Below are 20,343 nucleotides of genomic sequence, written 5' to 3' on the forward strand. Positions count from 1 at the left end.
TTTCTCCAGAGATGCTGCCTGGCCCACTGAGTTAAAACCATTTGGCCAGGTTTGTGGTTTGGACAGAGATAAGGGCCAAATGCAATCAAATGGAACTTGCTAAAGAAGCCACATTAGCTCAGCAGGGAAGCGTTGTGCCCCAGAGCTAGATTCTATACATGACTGTTTAAGGAAAGTGCAGTATTTCCTGTGATTAACTGCTCAGGCACAAGGAATGATCTATGAGTAAACTCGGCACAATTACAGAAAATTCCTCCTTTTCGCTTACAACAAAAATCAGTGGTGAGGCACTGTTTAGACAGAGGGATATGGGCCAAACGCAGGTAGGTGGGACTAGCATTGACGGGAACATGTTGGCCGGTGTGGGCGTTGGGCCGAAGGGCCTATTTCCACTGTAAGACTCGATGACTAGTGAGCTTCGCTCGGAGGAAACCTGTGCTGGATGCCAGGAATTAGCAAGGGGCGCCTCCTCCGCCCCGGGGCTATCCGGTCTCCTGCAAGCAGTCTCAGCAAGTCCCATCCGCGCAAATTACCTCGGTGCCTGTAGTACCGGAACAGGAGTGAGCACAGGCGCCGCCAGACTTGGTGACACTCGAGTGGCCAACGCACCTCAGCTGCTGCTAATACAATTTCCCTTTAAGTTAGAATAATTACAGCCCGCTGGCACTTCGGAAATGTTGTTTTAAAGAAAAGTAAATAGTATATAGGGTGTGACATGTTGCTATGCGGAGGTCAAGTACATATGTTGCGCGAGTTCCGCTTTTAACCGTGTGATAAAGCAAACAGCCCCTTGCGTTGTGGAATTTATGGCCGACGTACAGTGATAAGTTATCTATACCTATTAACGTGTAATTCAGGGCGGTATATATTGAAGGACATTCCACTGAGTCAGTCTCTGTCAGCTCCCAGTGGATTGGTATGCGGCCGCCCGCCAGCAAGTGGAGGTGACGATGAGAAATTTCGCAGAAAAGGCTTCATTCACAGGTTAGATATCTCTCGCTGCTGAGAGGGTGGATTGGATTCCTGTAGCGTTAGACTGCGTCGGCGTGAAAGACGACCTTGAACAGTCCGCGTTATGCATTAGCGGTGGGCTCGGTAGGAAACGCAGGTCAGTTTCCACCGCGACCGGCCAGTGCGGTCATCAGATGGTCATTTCACCGGCGTTGTATGGTAATTCAGCAGGAAGCGAGTGACATCTAACGAAGGGCCCGGAAGGTCACATCGATAGCCAATGTTGTAAAACACTTAAGACGCTGTACAAGAGAGGGGGGATGTTTATTTAGACCAGGTGTCATTTGCAAATAGCTCAGACCAAAGAGCGCTGGAGGAACACGGCGAGTCAGGCGACATCTCCGGAAGGAATGGACAGACGACGTATTTGGTCGAGACCCTTCTTCAGAAACGTCGCCCATCCATTCCCTCCAGAGATGCTAGCGTCTAACCCGCTGAATTTCTCCAGCACTACGTGTTTTGCTCAAGATTTAATCCTCAGGCGTTCCTGGTGTCTCAGACACTGGGCTGCTGGTTTCTTTGCATTCATCATATATGTTGAACAAAAAATGCTTCGTCCAAAAAATTGACATTTTTGTGACTTAAGTTGTCAACATTTGGAACCAATGCAGGATGGAGACGTTCTGTCTCCCTATTTATCAAACACCAAGTTAATGTGACCATTATCACTGATTTACCTGGGTTCTTAATGTGTAGATTAATCCGGAGGTGAATTAATTTTAATGTCAATCGTCGTTCAGTCAACCATTCGGTACATTTAACTGATGCTGATGAGTTGACTGGCAATAGTGAGTGTTTGACGGCACTGGGTCTGTACTCGCTGGAGTTTGGAAGCGGGAGGGGGACCTCATTGAAACTTACGAATAGTGAAAGGTCTGAATAGAATGGATGTGGAGAAGATGTTTCCACTAGTGAGAGAGTCTAGGACCAGTGGCCATACCCTCAGATTAAAGGACAATCCGATTAAAGGACGATAAAGGAGATAAGGAGGAATTTCTTTAGCCAGAGGGTGGTAAATCTGTGGAATCCATTGCCACAGAAGGCTGTGGAAACCAAGTCATTGGATATTTTTAAGGCGGAGAATGACAGATTATTGATAGTACTGGCATCAGGGGTTCTGGGGAGAGGGTATGAGAATGGGGTTTAGGAGGAAGAGATAGATCAGCCATGGTTGAATGGTGGAGTACACTTGATGGGCCGAATGGCCCGATTCTGCTCCTTTAATTTATGAAGTCCAGGCCGCTAATGACTGGGCAATGTTGCATATATTAACTTAAAGACCACGGGCAGTAGGTTTGACAAGAGCGGGTGAAGGACCTCGGCCTTTGCTGGAGCCGTGGCGCCTGTGACAGGTCTGTGCTACCCAGGCGACAAATGATGCTTTGGACAAACGAACTCCCACGCCAAAAAAGGGGCCGTTGCAGTAATCAGTCATACTTTACTGCCCGGTTTAGGAAACGGCAAATGGCCAGCCACTTCTATATTATTGATGAAAAATAGTTTCCTTTTATGACACTGAATTCTCCCACTATGACTGCCTGCTCCATGACGCATCCCGCACATTGATGCGAGTTCTGTTTTAAATCTGGTGAAAGTGACATGACTGAACGAAGTTTCCAGAATTAAAGTGGCAAGGATCCCAACACCTGCCTCTGCAGCTCGCAAATGCCCCGATGTCTTACAAATCTGCCCGAACCGTTTTCGCCGCCGATGGACACACAACGCTGGTGTAATTCAGCGGGTCAGGCAACATCTCTAGAGAGAAGAGGGAATAGGTGACGGTTCGGGTCGAGACCCTTCATCATACTGAGTATCAGGGGAGGGGAAAACTAGAGAGAGGTATGGGAAGGTACAGAGCAAAGCAAAGCCTGCGTCGATGACTTGGGGGGGGGGGGGGGGGGGGGGGGGGGGGGAGCGGAGCGCACAAAGGTCCATTGTTGGCTAGAGACGAGGTGATCATAAAGGGATACCAACGGGTGAAATTAGCATGAAGTCGGGGGAGGGACAGGGAGAGTGGGAATGCAAGGGGTTATTTGGAAGTTAGATATCCAGCAGGCCAGGGAAGTGGGAGATGAGCAGGTGGGGGTGTGAGGGGACGGGGTGATATTCCCAGGGGTCTGTCACACACAGGTCGATGGTTTTGTTGCTACTGGCAGCTGTTGCAAGAGTGTGACGCTCGAGTTGAGGGCGAGTGTTATTGGCAGTCTGACTCACAGCGGCTCGGACCGCCCAGTACCGCTACATCATGGCTCACATACCAACGCCCCCGGTCAACTCTCCTACCAGCATATATACGTGGGTCTACCACAAATATCCATCAGTCGGCAATCTCTCTGTGAGAAAGGATTATACACAAGTAGTCAGGGGAAACTCAAAAATCCAATCTCTCAGTCTAATAAAGCGACCGGCTTTTTAACATGACTGTTAAATCCAGCTCTTCGGCATCTATCTTGACGTACTCCAAAATGCGAGGTGTGGTCGCGATACTCACCGGTAATATTGCCTTTTAATCAAGTTTGCTGGTTCTTTTATGTTTCGTGTCAAGCAAAAAGTTGCAGAGGTGTTCAAAGTTACCACAGTATATTCTTGCCTAAAATTCGCTGTTCTCTTAACTTCGTAAATTGGCAAATGACTTTGTAAAATTGTAAATGACCATTTATTTTCGGAAGTAAGATGCAGAAAGTTTGAGTTGATCGGGTTTTGTAACTTTTTTCAAGCAGCCTTGCTAAAAGTCGGTCTAAGTATTTTTTTATTTTTTTTGCGCAGCTTTTATGAAGCAAAAGCGAATGGGACTGAACGATCTCATCCAGAAACTAGCAGCCTCTCACTCCTACGCTTGCAAACAGTAAGTCACGTTTTTGTCCTCCTCTCGCCGACCACTTGTTGCATGCACTAACGGCGGGCACTGTGTGCAGGAGTTGTCGGCAGCTGATAGCTGACTTGAGGCGGTGGCAGCGTTAGTGGGGAAAGGAGGGAGGTTCGAGCGGGTGGCTGGGGGTTTGGTCTGAAAAAGAGTCCGTTTCCCAGTCAGAAGCGAGCACCTGGGCCCGCACACAATAGCGCGCCTGTCCGCACCGAGACATCCCCGGCTATAATCTCCCTGGGCTGAAGCAAGGCTTTGTTCTTGCTGAAATCATACTCGCTGATTCGTGCTTGGAGCTCGGAGTTTGCGGCCGGATCGGGAGCCGGCTGGCCGTCGGTTCAGCCAGTTTACTGACTTTTTCCCCCCTAAATTGTGTCTTTGATACAGCTCAGAAGTGCCAGCTATGTTACACGCTAGTCCGAAGGAGACCGAAACAAATGGAAACAGCCCGCCGTCCCCCCCGGTGAGTTGAACACATGTCGAGGATCTGATTCCGTTTTTGTCCGTGGCTCTTCCCTGGAGCAGAGTTTAACTCTTCCTGTGATCTGGTTTCTCCTCCAGCCCAGCCCAACAACAGCGCAGATAAATCTGGGGCCGTCTTCCAACCCTCAGTAAGTATTAGTGGAGTCTATTTCATCGAGTAATCAATTGAGTTTATTTCAATTGCTTGCCTTTCAATCGCCTGCCTTTACTAATGACTCTTATTTTCCTTTTCTTCAGAGCCAAACCAAGTGACTTCAACTTTCTGAAAGTCATCGGCAAAGGAAGTTTTGGAAAGGTTTGTAATCAGCATTTTTGTTGTTATAAAAAAAAGCGATTTGAACAACTGCACTGTAAAATGGTTTATTTGTTTAGCCTCGTTTTTTTTGTTGCAAATGCATTTCCCTGATATTCCGGCTTTCCCTTCCATAGGTCCTACTGGCCAAACACAGGACTGACGACCAGTTTTACGCAGTAAAAGTCTTGCAGAAAAAAGCCATACTGAAGAAAAAGGAGGTAATAATTGCTGCGGCTCAGGAGATATTATTTTACGCTGACTGCTGAAATGGGGCTTCGAAGGGATTGAGACAGGCACACAGGCTAACTGCAGCTTACATGGACAATGCTTATGCTTGACATAAGGAATTGCAGATGTTGAAATCTTGAGCAAAAAAACCCCACAAAGTGCTGGAGTAACTGGGCGAGTCAGGCTGCATCTCTGCAGGATATAGACATAAGTGCTGGATTAACTCGGAGGTCAGACTGCATCTCTGGAGAAAAAAGGATGGGTAATGCTTTGGATGGAAACCCTTCTTTAGCCTGAAAGTAATGGGGTGGGGGTTGGGTGGTAGGAAAAGTCCAGTACAAATCAGAGCCTGCTGCAGATGCCCAAGGAAGGGTGGAGGCCATAATGGCCCATTGTTGGCTGGGGAAAAGGTGCAGGACATAGATAGGTGATGTTTTTGGTTGGGACCCCTCTTCAGACTGGGGGGGGGGGGGGGGGGGGGGGGGGGGGGGGGGGCTGGACTGAGCAAGGCAAATGACAATTGGATCACAAAGGGAATCTGTGTAGGAAAGAATTGCAGATGCTGATTTACACTAAAGGTAGACAGAAATGTTGGAGTAACTCAGTGGGTCAGGCAGCATCTCTGGAGAAAAGGAATAGGTGGTGTTTCAGCTCGAGACCCTTCATCAGACTGATCGGGAGACTGATTGATTTGAGCTTGGCCGCTCATTCTTCTGTTTCTTTGTGTCTATTTAAGGAAAAACACATCATGTCAGAGCGCAACGTGCTGCTGAAGAACGTGAAACACCCTTTCTTGGTCGGCCTCCACTACTCCTTCCAGACAGCTGACAAGCTCTACTTTGTCCTCGACTACATCAATGGAGGCGAGGTAAGCTGCCCAGGACTGGCTACAAGGCGAGATGTACCATTCCAAGTACCAGCCATCCCTGTCGCAAAGACAGGGTGAGGGGAAGGTGTGAGATTTACAAAGGGATGTGGAGGACACCATTTGTTAATTTCGGTTTAGTTTATTGTCACGTGTACCAAGGTACAGTGAAAAGCTTTTGTAGTTTCTTTCCCGTTGACTGGTAAAACCAGCAAAGTCCAATCAATGATAGTCCGAGGGTCACCAATGAGGTAGATAGTAGTTCAGCACTGCTCTCTAATTGTGTAGGATGATTCAGTTGCCTGATAACAACAATTTGGGATCAGTAACTCCAATTATCTAAGAAATGTTAAATCTATAGGTGGGCAAGGGGTGGGGTAACATTTCCTCTTATTGTCTATATTGCACTGGGAGGGCAGCTGGATTGTTTTTCCATCCATGTATATTTATTTATTGCTCTTCTTTCTCTAGTTGTTTTATCACCTGCAACGTGAGCGTTGCTTCCTGGAACCTCGTGCCAGATTTTATGCTGCTGAGATTGCCAGTGCTCTGGGATACCTGCACTCCCTCAACATTGTTTACAGGTTGGTAAAGACTCTGCCTTAGGATAGCAGCCCTGCATGCAGAACAATTTGACCCGTGCCCTTTAACTGCTTTGTGCTAGCACGTCCGTGAAACACCAGGGTTTTGGTGGCCTCATGTTTTAAACATTGATATTATTCAACTCACTGAGCTATAAGATTTTGTGTTCGGTTGGATGTTAAGGTAGAACAGTATTGTACAGCACAGGAACAGGCCCTTTGGCCCACAATGTCCGTGCCAAACATGATGCCACATTAAAGTAATCTCTGCCTGTAGGTGATCCAAATCCCTCCATTCCATGCACATCTATGTGCCTAAAAGCGAATAGTACATGGATAGGAATGACAGAGCTATTTTATAGTCCCAGCTGCAGCCGTCTCCATTTCGGTCATTCCGCGATCCGATGTCCCTCTCCACGCCCGGCCCTCTTCAGCCCTTGTTGAATGGGGATGAGAGGGAAAGATCAATCACCCATGATTGGATGGTGGAGTAGACTTGATGGGCCAAATGGCCTACCTCTGCTCCTATGACTTAGGAACCTGGACAGGAAAGGTTGAGAGGGATATGGGCCAAATGTTGGAACGGGATTCTTTTAGATGAAGCATTTCGGTCGACATGCATGTTGGGCTGTAGGGCCTTTTGTGCCTCTATGACTCTTAAATGCCACTGTGGTATCCACACACCACCACCCTGAGTGTATTCCAAGTACCCACTACCCATAAAAAAAACATGCTGTGCACATCTTTAAACTTTGCCCCCATCACTTTAAAACAATGCCCTTGAGTCTTTAACATTTTCCCCTGGGAAAAAAAGGGTTTGAATGTCTACCCTATCTCTGGATGTTGATGTGAATGGATTGTAAGCATCTCTTTTCATGTGTTTTATTCTGCAGAGATTTGAAGCCTGAGAATATCTTACTTGATCGCCAGGGCCACATTGTTCTAACTGATTTTGGCCTATGCAAAGAGAATATTGAATCAAATGACACAACATGCACTTTCTGTGGCACACCAGAGGTAGGTGTAACATCAGACATTGTTATGGGTTCTTTTCTTTGCTACCCCAACTCTCATTTTGTTTCGGGTGACATTTTGAGTCAGTAACATGTTTAGCTTCCACTTACTGCCACCATTGCAGAGCTTGTGACGGAGGGGGAGGAGGGTGGTGGGTGGGGTCGGGAGAGTGTGTACAATATAAGAAGAAAGATGAATATGTTGCCATTAAGCCCCTGGCCCCTCTTACGGCTGTAGTTTAAAAAAAAACAAAAAATCCCAGTTGTGGTCAAGATCAGAGCTGAACTAGCCGTATTGATTTAGTTTGCGGTTTTCCTTTGCTGTCAAATGTGGGTCTCCCCTGGTTTTGAGGAAAGATCTGATACAGTAGTATTAGCAGCTGTGTACACACGCCAGCCTACACACATTTGCTGTATTAGTTTCTGTTGGTATCATGTAGCAGGGGCTGCAGAACTAGGAACCAACATGGAATCAAAGCTCTTTAAAGTGGCTCTTTTTAACTAAATGTGAAAGCATTAACCAGCAAATGGGCAGCAAAGTGGTCCAGTGGTGGAGACCCAGAACAATCGTGACTGTGGGTGCTGTCTGTGCAGAGTTTGTACGTTCTCCCAGTGGCCATGTGGGTTTGCTCCAGTTTCTTCCCACATTCCCAAGACGTGCAAGTTTGAAGGTAAATTGGCTCCTGCAAATTGTCCCTAGTGTGTAGGATGCGAAAGTGGGATATCATAAAACTGGTGTACGGGTGATCGATGTTCAGCATGGACTCAGTGGGCCGAAGGGCCTGTTTCCACACTGCATCTCTAAACTAAACATGGTTCGAGAAGATTTGTCTGTCTTTATAGTGATTAGTTTCTTTATTCTTTCTCCTTGTAAAACAAAACAAGTCATTTAACGTTGCCTTTTCCTTTCTTATCTTCCAGTACTTGGCTCCTGAGGTTTTGCACAAGCAGCCCTATGACCGAACAGTTGACTGGTGGTGCCTGGGTGCCGTTCTCTATGAGATGTTGTATGGATTGGTAAGTCTCATGAGTGCATTATTAACCAACAGTCAAAACGCTTTGTTCATTTAGACATTTTGGATTATTATAAATTAATAACGTTTGCTCTCTGCTTTGATGCAGCCTCCATTCTACAGCAGGAACACGGCTGAAATGTACGACAATATTCTGAACAAACCACTTCTGTTGAAACCGAACATCTCCAATGCGGCCAGAGATTTGCTGGAGGGCTTGCTGCAAAAAGACCGGACAAAGCGAATTGGTGCAAAGGAAGACTTTGTAAGTAAACCGTTGTTTCTTTCGGGTTTTGGGATTAAGGGAAGGATTTACACCCGGATTACTCTATATTCCTTTTACTTTACATGATCTAATTATGCTCATCCTGAATTATATCAAAATAAACATACTAATAATAAAATTTCAGGAATCAAATTTTAAACCGTACCAGTTGTGCTCCAACATTTTAAATGCCTGACATTGGAACTAGGTAGCTTTAGACAATCAAAAGTTTCTTCTGTTGAAGCTCTTTGGGCTTGACTGTATTGTACTCTTTCTACAGATGGACATCAAGGCTCACATCTTCTTTTCTCCAATAAACTGGATTGACCTCAATGCTAAGAAATTGACGCCTCCATTTAACCCCAATGTGGTAAGTTACTAGCTGCTCTCTGAAATGCTTCATAATAATAGAAACATAGGTGCAGGAGTAGGCTATTCGGCCCTTTGAGCCAGCACCACCATTCAATATGATCATGGCTGATCATCCAAAATCAGTACCCCATTCCTGCTTACTCCCCTAGATTCTGTTAGTCCTAAGAGCTACATCTAACTCTCTCTTGAATACATCTTGAATAGATATGTACAGTATGATTCTTGATTAGCACGGTGTCGGGGGTTGTGGGGAGAAGGCAGGAGAATGGGGTTGAGAGGGAAAGATAGATCAGCCATGATTGAATGGTGGAGTCGACTTGATGGGCCAAATAGCTTAATATTCTGCCCCAATAACCTATGATTTACACAAATAAACCAGATTGAGTTTGTAATTTCTTTTTTAAATGTGAGGAATTATTTAAAGAATAAATGCCGGCATTGTAATTTTATTTTCTGTAAATTATTATTATTCCAGAGTGGACCTTCTGACCTGCAGCACTTTGACCCAGAGTTCACAGAGGAACCTGTTCCAAACTCAATTGGCCGATCCCCTGATGCTGCTCTGATCACTGCTAGTGTTAAGGAAGCTTCGGAAGCTTTTCTGGGATTTTCCTATGCTCCACCCATTGACTCCTTCCTGTAGTGAATCGTCAAAATGAGTTATCTGATGGTGGTTTACCTCAGCTGAGATCTCTTTTGGATTTACTGCGAAATGGGACTTATCTGGAAGGAAAATTGCGCATACCATTGGCAGCTGCCTGGCCTTCAATTCCATTTCTGAGGCAATGATGGAAGTCTTCAAGGAACACTGGTTGCCCAGTGTGTCGGGGAGAGGGCACTGCGGTGGCGCTGTGTGGCTGCACACTGGAAGAAAGTCCATCTATCAAAAGGGACGCAATAAGAACCTGCTATCATCCCATTATTTCAAGATTCTTCATTTCCACCTGACTTGAATAAGGATGATGGTTGTCCGAAGACTGTTGGTCCCGCGACATGTGCCTTTTGCAATGAGCAAGGTTGCAGGCATTGGATTGGTCACGTTCAAGTGTTATCCCACAACATGCGGCAATGTCAACACCGCTGGACGTTTGGTTTTGGTAACAGCCGATGAACTTAATATTCGTTCTTTGGTTTAAACTTTGACTTTGGGAGATTTTGTTCGATGCAGCAGGGACTAGGAAGATGAGTTGAATTGTAGATATTATTCCACTAACTTAATCGCTCTCCGAAGTACATTAAAGAAAACCACATGTGCAAGCAAACGGGAGGCATGCATGCACAGACACATACTCTCGCACATGAACACGTGCACATACACGTGTGTGTGAGCACACGGGCACATATGCAGATACAAATGAAACATGTACACACATGCACAATCTGAAATGATTCACTATGTTATGCTTGAATCATTGCTGCTAAAGGTAGAATTATGAATTTTGTTTCTAGGACCAAAATGCCCTAAATAAATGTGGAGTCTTGTCTTATAACTTCCAACTGACTTGTGTGTGCTAGAAATCCCATTTGTGCATAAATTATTTTTTTGTCTTCATCGCATTCCAGATTTAAATGGTTGTCTCATTTCAGCTGCGCATATGTAAAGAAATCTGTATGATGTGATCTGTTGCTGCACTAGTTTTAATGTGTATATTTAAGACATTACCAATAATGTAAATGGTTTTACTGTATAATAGACTATAATTTTAATTTGGTTTGAAATGTACACATTCCTGAACTAAAGTTGCGTTTGCAATAAAGTAAAACTATTTAAAAAATGTTATTCCCCAGTTTTGTCATGAAGTGTAATTACTTTTTCAATGCACTCATAATGCTTTATTCAACCAATAGTCCAAAGCAAGTTGGTTAGATATGCCCATGGCTAACCAATTCACGTATTCTCAAGGCAACCATCGTGTTTAATGCACTTGAATACTTTCCGTGCTTTAGAAGGCCACTTTTATTTTTGCTCTCCACCAATCTATCATTTGTTAGGAGAAGAGTTTTGGATGTGAATATGTGGGAAAGATTTTGACATTGCACAAAAGCAGTTTGAACCCTTGCTGTAATTAAATACAATTGTCTAGATGATTTACAGAGACATTCTCATATCATTAGAAATATTGTTTGGTCAGAGGGCAGTGAGTCTATTGAATTCATTGACGCAGAACGCTGTGGAGGCTGTCAATAGACATTTTTAAGGCAGAGATTGCTAGATTCTTGATTAGTAAGGGTGGCAGTGGTTACAGTAAGAGGGCAAGAGAATGAGGTTAAGAGGGAAGGATAGACCAACCATGAATGAATGGCGGAGTAGACTTGATGGGCCGAATGGCTTAATTCTGCTTCTATCACATGAACTTTCAAGGGGAAACTAAAGATTTTGTATCTAAGGTATTTAAGGGGATGTGGAGTGGTTTGAGGAAGGAATGCTAGTGCTAAGATGGTTGATAATACGGCCTTGGAGGTACAAAGAAGGAAGTAGAGTGATACAGCGTGGAAACAGGCTCTTCGGCCCACACCAACCAACATGTCCCAGCTACACTTATCCTACCTATCCGCATTTGGTCCATATCTCTCCAAATCTGACTGATCTATGTACCCGTCTTAACTTTCTTAAATGTTGGAATAGTCTCAGCCTCACCTACCTCCTCTACCAGCTTGTTCCATACATCCGCCACCCTTTGTGTGGAAAAAATTACCCCTCAGATTCCTATGAAATCTTCTTTCTCCACCTTAAACCTATGTCCTCTGGTCCCTGATTCACCTACACTAGGCAAAGGACTCTTGTATTGTATTGTATATCTTTATTGTCATTTCCTGAGTATTTGCATACCCAGAGGAAACAAAAAAACGTTGCTCAACCAGTGTCCATTCAGTGTACATGAAAAAATAAATAGAAATAAAAATAAAAAATACATGTCATGAACAAATTTAACACTCTACTAAACATTCAACAGCCGTTCTGACCGGCAGCGGCACAACAGTGGCTCTGCTGAAGGTCGCAACAAGAAGCCTTGCTGCCGATTTTTAAAAGAACCTGCCGCTCGTACTTACGCACGTACACACACTCCTCCGACACACACTCTTCGTACACACCACTCGCTCCAAAAATCCACGAATACACTGAACTTCCACTGGGAGAGGTCGCTGCGAGCTCCGGTCGCGCCGCCATCTTGTCCCAGAATTGTATTCTTGTATTCCTCTCATGATTTGATACATTTTATGGAGGTGCATTAAAAGCTTTAGCCACTACCAATGATGAACACGACACCACTGAAGCTTGCAATAATAAAATCAGTGGTTCACACCGTTTCTTTGGGGGAGGAAATGTGCTGTCATGCGCTCTGGCCCATGACTCCAGATGCAATGATGTGATTGATTCACAATGAGAACAGCAAGCAACTCAGTTCAAGGACAGATAGGGACGGGTGAAATTGCAGAGCTTGTTAGCAGTGTCCATTCCCAGAAAATGAATAATTCAACAATTACCCCAAGATTTAATTTATTCTGCAATCTAAGAAAGTACAAGATGAAATAAATGACCTTAATGATTTAAGAAACTTGATGGGTTTTATGGAATAATAGTCATGCAGCGTGGAACCAGGCCCTTCAGCTCAATTTGCCCACACTGACCAACTACACTAGTCCCACCTGCCTGCATTCGGCCCACTAAACCTTTCCTATCCACGTACCTGTCTAAATGTTTCTTAAACAGTGCAATAGTACTTGCCTCAATTACCTACTCAGGAAGCTTGTTCCATACACCCACCAACCTTTGTGCAAAAAAGTGACCCCTAAGTTCCTATTAAATCTTTCACCCCCCTGCCCCCTCCCCCAACCTATGTCCTCTGGTTCTCGATTCCCTTACTCTAGGCAAGAGACTCAGGGACAGATACGGATAGTTTTCAGTTTCAGTGGGACTGTTTGCTTCAACAAAATGTTAAAACTGGAGAAATTAAGAGAACAGACTCAAGGAAATTTCCAATTTAAGAAAGAATATTGTTATGTTACGTTAATGAGAGCTGGCCCTTTGGAATATTTACTTTCCAGGTGCACGAAGTTGTACAGCCACGTTGATCCACGTGGGAGTAGATGTGCTTATCTCAGCAATAATGAATACCATCAGAGATATTGAGTTATGTTGTCTAGTGTTGGTGCTTCCTGCTAATATCAACCAAAATATTGCAAACACAAAAATAAAGTTGTGATCACAACCTTCAAGTGACTGCCAAAGTGTTAAAAGCAGCATCTCGTAGTACTTCAGAATAGTGGAATAGCAAAATAGAAATATCAGTGTAAACAAAGTCACTCGGGAAGAGAATAGTAGGAAATTGGGAGTGTGCGTAGGATGGCTGGAATTTTGAAATTCCTTTGTGGTCTCACTTTACATAAAAGTCCAGTCTTCAGATTTATTTACTGAGCATATTTGGAACTAGTGATAAACATTGCAATGAACCAGATTCCACAATGCCGTCTTTGATCAGCCCAACTGGTTGTAGACTAATAAATGTACCTTTATTAACCTTTGGTTTAAGAGCTTCTATACTATTGGGTTAACATGTCAGATGACACATGGTCTGATCATGGGATAATCCACTGGTATATCAAACATCTTTAATCAAAACAATGAGGAGAAACCTGTAAAAGCCTTCAGCTACTTAATAGTCTCCACAGTTTAAATGTCGATTTACAACCAATATCAGATGATTTGTCTGATCATCTTTTCTATGGATCTATTTCTCCTTGAATCATAGTTGTGTAAGCATCACTTATAACACATATGGCCAATCGTAAATAATGAGATTCTATTGGCAGTGGTAGAATTGCTGTGTTTTCGCGCCAGAGACCCAGGTTCGATCCTGACTACTGGTACTGCCTGTACGGAGTTTGTACATTCTCCCTGGGACTGCTAGGGTTTTCTCCAAGTGCTCCGGTTTTCTACCACACTCCAAAGCCGTGCACGTTTGTAGGTTAATTGGCTTTGGTTAAAAAAAAAGGAAATTGTCCCTAGTGTTAGTAGACAGGGATCGCTGGTCGGCACGGACTCGATGGGCCAAAGGGCCTGTTTACACGCTGCATCTCCAAACTGAACTAAACAAAACTATTGGTATAGATATTCGCTCGGAGAATGGTGGGTGCCGAGAGGGCACCGCAGAAGGTAGTGGTGAAGGCAGATACAATAGTGCCATTTAAGAGGATTTTTGGATATGCAGGGAATGGAAGGATGTAGGCAAAGGAGATTAGTTTAACTTGGCATCATGTTTGGCACGGACATTATGGGCTGAAGGGTCTGTCCTTCCACTGTACTACTCCTTGTTCTATGTTTTAGTTGCCCTTGGGCAGACTTAGACTTTTACTTCATGTAAGTGCACCGAGCTCTGGACTCACAGATGGCACCAGAGTGAATTCTATTGCTAAAGCATATGAAAATGTTACCGTGCAGATAAAGTCTCACAAAACATAAGAATACTCTGAAATGTATGGTTTTGGATAATCACATGGAGAGCAATGCCCAAGAATTATTTAAAGGCAAGAACATAAGTGAAAGGGGGAGGGGGAAGAGGGGGGGGGGGGGGAGAAAGAGCTAGTAAGATAGGATGACATAAAGTGCAGTGGAACGAGGCCACAGAAGGCTGTGGAGGCCAAGTCAAGGATATTTTTAAGGCAGCGATAGATAGAATTTTGATTAATACAGATGTCAGAGGTTATGAGACGGCCGGAGAATGGGATTAGGAGGGAGAGACAGATCAGCCATGATTGATTGGCGGAGTAGACTTTATGCGCCGAATGGCCCAATTCTACTCCTATCCCTTATGACTATATACCCTTCTGACCTTATGAGGCATGTGTGACATATCTTTGGACCAGTACAAACCTTTGGGCTGAATGGCCTATTTCTGTATCTAAAATTTCAAAACCTCTGCAATATGTATTCTGGTGTGCAATTGCTCACATTAGTTTTACTGCAACCATCTGCTATGAAAAATTTTACTTTTTCACAAATAAAAATCCGATAAACAAATGAGAAAACTGCTGTGTCTTTGACATTTTTGATTAGTACAAAGGTTATGAGGAGAAGGCAGGAGAATGGGGTTGATTGAATTGCAGAGTAGACTTGATGGGCCGAATGGCCCAATTCTTCTCCTATCCCTTATGACCTTATGAGGCATGTGTGACATACCTTTGGATCAGTACCCTTCAGCCCAACTCACCCATACCCATGCAGATGTCTACCAAGAGTCAGTCCCATTTGCCTGCACTGGCCCCATATATCGCTAAACCTTTCCCATCTATCAATCTAAATGTCTTTGAAATGTTATAATTGTACCTGCCTCTACCACTTCGTCTAACAGCTTGTTCGATATATCCACCATAATGGACTAAATTATTTTGGATCTCTTCTGCAAATCCATAAGATATGTTTGAGGTTCTACCGCAACTCAACACCTTCCTGGCTTGATGAATTCCAAAGATTTTAAACCCTTGAGTGAATGTATTCCTTATCACAGTCCCAAGTGGTTCACTTCTCATCCAAAGACGATGTTGTCATGTCCATGATTCACTAGAGAGTGAACAATGTGAAGGGCATTCTGTGGTTTGACAGTTGATCTTTATTAACCATATGTTCCTGAAGCAGGGACAAAGAAGATAAAACTGCACAAAGTGCTGGAGTAGCTCAGCAGGTCAGGCTGTATCCCTGGAGAACATGAATAGGTGACCTTACGGGTCTAAATCCTTCTTCAGACTGAAGACCCAACCTGAAACGTCACCTGTCCATGTTCTCTAGGGATGGTGCTTGACCCACTGAGTTACTCCAGCACCTTGTATCTTTTTGTGTAAACCAGCATCTGAGAGTGGAGTGCAAATTATTTTCTTGACTGATAACCTTATTAGTAGAATTCCTCAATTAGTAGAGTTCCTCACCCTCACTGTATTATCATTATATTCTTCCAATGACTTTGAAATACTTAAATTTTAATTTATGAAATTAAAAGTACAATAACAATTAATCAATTTTTAAAGAATAAAGAACATCAATGTACATTAGTTGGCAGCAAATGGTAGTTTTTCCCCGAGCTAATACTGCCATCTTGTGGTTTACAATTTTCACATTGCACACCTCCCTCCATCCAACTCTATGAGCGTCTGTTGTAGCCTTTTCAATTCTGATGAGGGGTCTTCAAACGGATTCATTAACTTTGATTGTCTTCACATAGAAGTGGCCCGACCTGTTGAGTGTTTCTTTCTACATTTTCTCCTTTAGCTTTAGCCATCAGATGTATTGTGGATGTGAGCCCTAGAGCCAGCAGTTTTGGCCGGTTCCAGTAGATTTAATAGTAATGGTATCTGAGCTATCATTTTTTTTAACCGTTTTCTGTTTGGTATCATCATGTGCTGATTGAAAGATTCTTGATTTAAACTTTGATCTGTGCTCTACGTCTACTAGGTTTAGGTTAATTATGGTCACACGTACCGAGGTATAATGAAAGGTTTTGTTTTACATACTATCCAATACTATATATAAATGTAATTAAGCCAAACTCAGCACAATAGGTAGAGCAAAGGGAGAGATACAGCTTACAGAATATAGTTCTCAGCGCTGTAGCACAACTGTTCCAGAGATAAAGTCTAATGTCTTCGGTGGGGGAGAGGTGAGTCGGACAGTAGCCTAACGTATGAAAGGACCATTCAGAAGTCTGATAAAAGAGGAGAAGAAACTGTTCCTGAATCTGGTGGTGTTCAAGCTGTATTTTCCACACGGTGGGAGTAGGGAGAAGGAGGAATGACCAGTGTGGGACGTCTTTGCTTATGGGGCTGCTTTTCCAAGTTTACGTGAAGTGTAGATGGAGTCAGTGGTGGGGATTGTGGACTGTATGATGGACTAGGTTACATCCACTGCTCTGCAATTACTTGTGATCTTGGGTACTGTTCCCAAACTAAGCTATGATACAACTCGACCATATGTTTTTTATGGAGTATCTGTAGAAATTTATGCAATTGGAGATATTTTGAATTTCCACAGTATCCAGAGGAAGTAGAAGTCTTGGTGTGCCTTCTTGACTGTCACTTGTAGCAGGTAGGACAGTGCAAGTTAACCCAGGAGTGACCATTTCTGTTTTTAGATATTGCTTATAAATTCTTAGTTGCAGCCATCCAGCACTGCAGCTTTTGGTAAAAGTACTCATTAAAAATACTTTTGGATAGGCATATGAATATGCAGGGGGATTGGGGTGATATGGATTATTCGGGCAGCAGTTCTGTAGTTCCCTGTATCTAAATAGGGTGGATTTGTCTGATTGTCCAATCCTACACATTGATATCTGTTAGAACTGACCTGAACTATTAAAAATGTTTCTCTCTCCATAGCTGCAGCCTAACCTGCTGTGCATTTCCAATGGTATATTTTTGTTGAAATTTCATATAACCAACATCAGCAAGGGGCTGATGCATAATGGCGTAGCTGTGGAGTTGCTGCCTTGCAGCGCCAGAGACCTGGGTCCAATCTTCACTGGGGGTGCTGTCTGTACCGAGTTTAAACATTCTCCCTGTGACCGTATGGGTTTTCTCCGGGTGATCCGATTTCCTCCCACACTACAACGAAGTACAGGTTTGTAGGTTAATTGGCTGTGGTAAAATTGTAAATGCCCCCCTAGTGTGTGTGGGATAGCATTAGTGTGCGGGGATTGCTGGTCGGGGCAGACTCAGTGGGCCAAAGGGCCTGTTTCCACGCTGTATCTCTAAACTAAACTAAACCATTGCTTTTGCACAAATGAACAAGAAATTGCTGACAGCCAGCCTGATGCCAAAAAGAAATACATGATAGCGAGTGCTGCTTTCTGTAGATATACACATCCATTAAATACTGACTTCTAATTAATGTCCGTCCTTACAACTACTACATGTAACATTTTCGAAAATGTGAGAGTAAAATATGCGAGGTGTAGGTCTTTAAGTATGAATAGTAAATGTTTCAATGATTTCAGTCAGCATGAAATGGCAACACCACTGCCTCCTCAATAACCTACGGCACAGGAGCACCTCAAGACTATATGCTCAGTCCCCTGCTCTGCTCACTCTATACCCATGGCTGTGTAGCCAGATCCGACTCCAATGATGATAGCACTGTTGTTGGACGAATAATGGTAATGCTGAGTCAGAAGTCAGGAGGGTGATTGAAAATCTGATTGAATGGTGCCAGAATTAGAAACTTGCTCTCAATGTCAACAAGACAATGGAGGTGATTTTTGACTTCAGAATGGGAAAGCTGATGATTTACAAACATGTCTTCAACAGCAGGATGGCGGTTGGCAGGACAGCTTCAAGGTCCTTGGCGTATATATCTCTGAGGATCTGTCCTAGGCCCAACACTTTGATGCCATCACAAATAAACTACAGCATTCCTCTATTTATTTCCAAGATTGAGGAGATTTGATCGATCAATGAACACTCTATTGAACTTCTACAGGTGTATGGGAGAGTGCATGCGTCTGAAGAAGGGTCTCGACCCAAAACGTCTCCCATTCCTTCTCCCCAGAGTTGCTGCTTGTCCCGCTAAGTTACTCCAGCATTTTGTGTCTTCCTGTGGTTGCATCACAACCTGGTTCGGCAACTTGAACGCTTGGGAACAAAGTAGGCTACAGAGAGAGGTAGACATTGCCCAGTCCCATTGGATATACTGATCTCCTCACCATCAAAAAAGTCTACAGGAAGTGCTGCCTTCAAAAGGCAGTCACTATCATCCTAGGCCCACACCACTCTGGCATGACTCTCATCTTACTATTACATCGGAAAGGAGGTGCTGGAGCCTGAAAACCCTATCCCAGGTTCAAGAATAGATTCTTCCCAGTATTTGTTAGGCTCTTGAACACTACACAACATTGAATTACAGGAACAATTATATTATATGGATTGTGTATTTGGATGTACTATGGACTTCAGTTTTTGCTCTATTGCGGTTATTCATTTATTGCATTTTTGATTATTAGATATTTATCTGTGCGTTATAACATTTGCATGCCTGTTAAGTTGCACCAAGTAAGAATTTTATTATTGTGTTGTCAGTACAGATGACAATCAAACACACTTGACTCTCGCACTTTGCATTAAAGTTCAGCTTGGAGATTGAAAATGCTCAGTTCAGTGAATAACTGAAATGTACTATTAGCACCATCTAGTGGACACCGTATAGAATAAAATGAGTGAAAGACCTTAATAATGCATTCATACACTGCTCAATCTTTTCCAAAGGCATAATTTACCACAATGTGACTCCCTTCTTGCCTCCCCTAGACTGTTTTTGTTTTAGGGTATGTAAAACATCAATATATAACTATGAGACAAAGATACCCACAAATGGTTATTAAACAATCCGAGATTCAGCAGTGTGAGGGCACTAAAGACTCTATAATTGTGCCCACCTTCAAGAAGATTATTTGATTGAGTCAACAACAGAGGGTTTTCACAGATTAGTTTTAATTTTTTAGTTGTTACAACGTGGAAACAGGCCCTTCGGCCGACCGAGTCTGCGCCGACCAATGGTCACCCTTCACTAGTTCTTTATTATCTCACCTTCGCATCCTACACACACGGGGACATTTACAGGAGCCAATTAACCTACAAAACCGCATGTCTTTGGAATGCGGGAGGAACCTGGAGTACCCGGAGAAATCCCACCCAGTCACAGGGAGAACGTCCAAATTCCGTACACGCAGCACCCATAGTCTGGGTCGATCAGGTCTGTAAGGCAGCAACTCTACCGCTGCGCCACTGTGCCACCCTGATGTCTGCCACAGGGATTATCGTTGATGTATGGCCCGGTGAATTATTCTCTGTTAAAGCCAAACGCTGATGATTGGATTCAGCTGCCATTACAACCAGTTATGCTTTGTAGTATTTTGCTGTCCACCACAGCCTACCGTGTGTACTATGCAATATTATAGACAGAACCTTCCGGATCTGTTCGCTGCTACAAATTCAACTTTAAAAATAATTCATAGATATCACAGCTATACTGGTGTTTGGTTACCATCTCCATTTGCCCCAGAACTGAGGAGCCATTAAGAGATCATCACAGGAACAATCCGCTTAACACCACTCCCCTGGCTCCCTGTCCTATCCAACATAACCCCTCCACACATCCGGCGAGTAGTCCTCACTCAAAGGATGCTCCAAAAGACCAAAAACTCCCCTCACCTGCCAATTCACATGGACATCTTCAACCCACCCACTGCTCGACTTCCATCTAGACGACCAATTTGGAAGAACCCACCACCAGCTGATTTCACCATCCAATCAGCTTGGAAAAAGGAATGTCCCAAATAAACATCTGGTGTCAGACCCCACCCTACCGGTCCCTG

General features: G+C 43.8%; 1 protein-coding gene across 4 annotated transcripts in view; it reads left to right on the top strand.

Moving 5' to 3' along the window:
* The window catches only part of sgk1 (serum/glucocorticoid regulated kinase 1), a 93,013-nt gene extending 82,244 nt beyond the window's left edge, over positions 1-10,769 (top strand). For 2 of the 4 annotated variants that reach the window (XM_055635965.1, XM_055635968.1), the window contains 12 exons: positions 3,778-3,856; positions 4,262-4,337; positions 4,436-4,485; positions 4,595-4,652; positions 4,787-4,870; positions 5,617-5,748; positions 6,217-6,329; positions 7,220-7,343; positions 8,261-8,356; positions 8,462-8,617; positions 8,898-8,987; positions 9,465-10,769. In XM_055635965.1, the coding sequence (XP_055491940.1) occupies positions 3,778-3,856; positions 4,262-4,337; positions 4,436-4,485; positions 4,595-4,652; positions 4,787-4,870; positions 5,617-5,748; positions 6,217-6,329; positions 7,220-7,343; positions 8,261-8,356; positions 8,462-8,617; positions 8,898-8,987; positions 9,465-9,632 (1,226 nt within the window). In that variant the 3' untranslated portion in view covers positions 9,633-10,769. Of the gene's footprint in view, positions 1-826; positions 985-3,293; positions 3,505-3,777; positions 3,857-4,261; positions 4,338-4,435; positions 4,486-4,594; positions 4,653-4,786; positions 4,871-5,616; positions 5,749-6,216; positions 6,330-7,219; positions 7,344-8,260; positions 8,357-8,461; positions 8,618-8,897; positions 8,988-9,464 lie in introns of those variants that run through there. The other 2 variants (XM_055635967.1, XM_055635966.1) reach the window with 2 other exon arrangements.
* The last annotated feature ends 9,574 nt before the right edge of the window (positions 10,770-20,343 follow it).

The sequence above is a fragment of the Leucoraja erinacea genome, chromosome 5 (assembly GCF_028641065.1).
Source record: "Leucoraja erinacea ecotype New England chromosome 5, Leri_hhj_1, whole genome shotgun sequence".
In the NCBI taxonomy this organism is placed as follows: Eukaryota; Metazoa; Chordata; class Chondrichthyes; order Rajiformes; family Rajidae; genus Leucoraja; species Leucoraja erinaceus.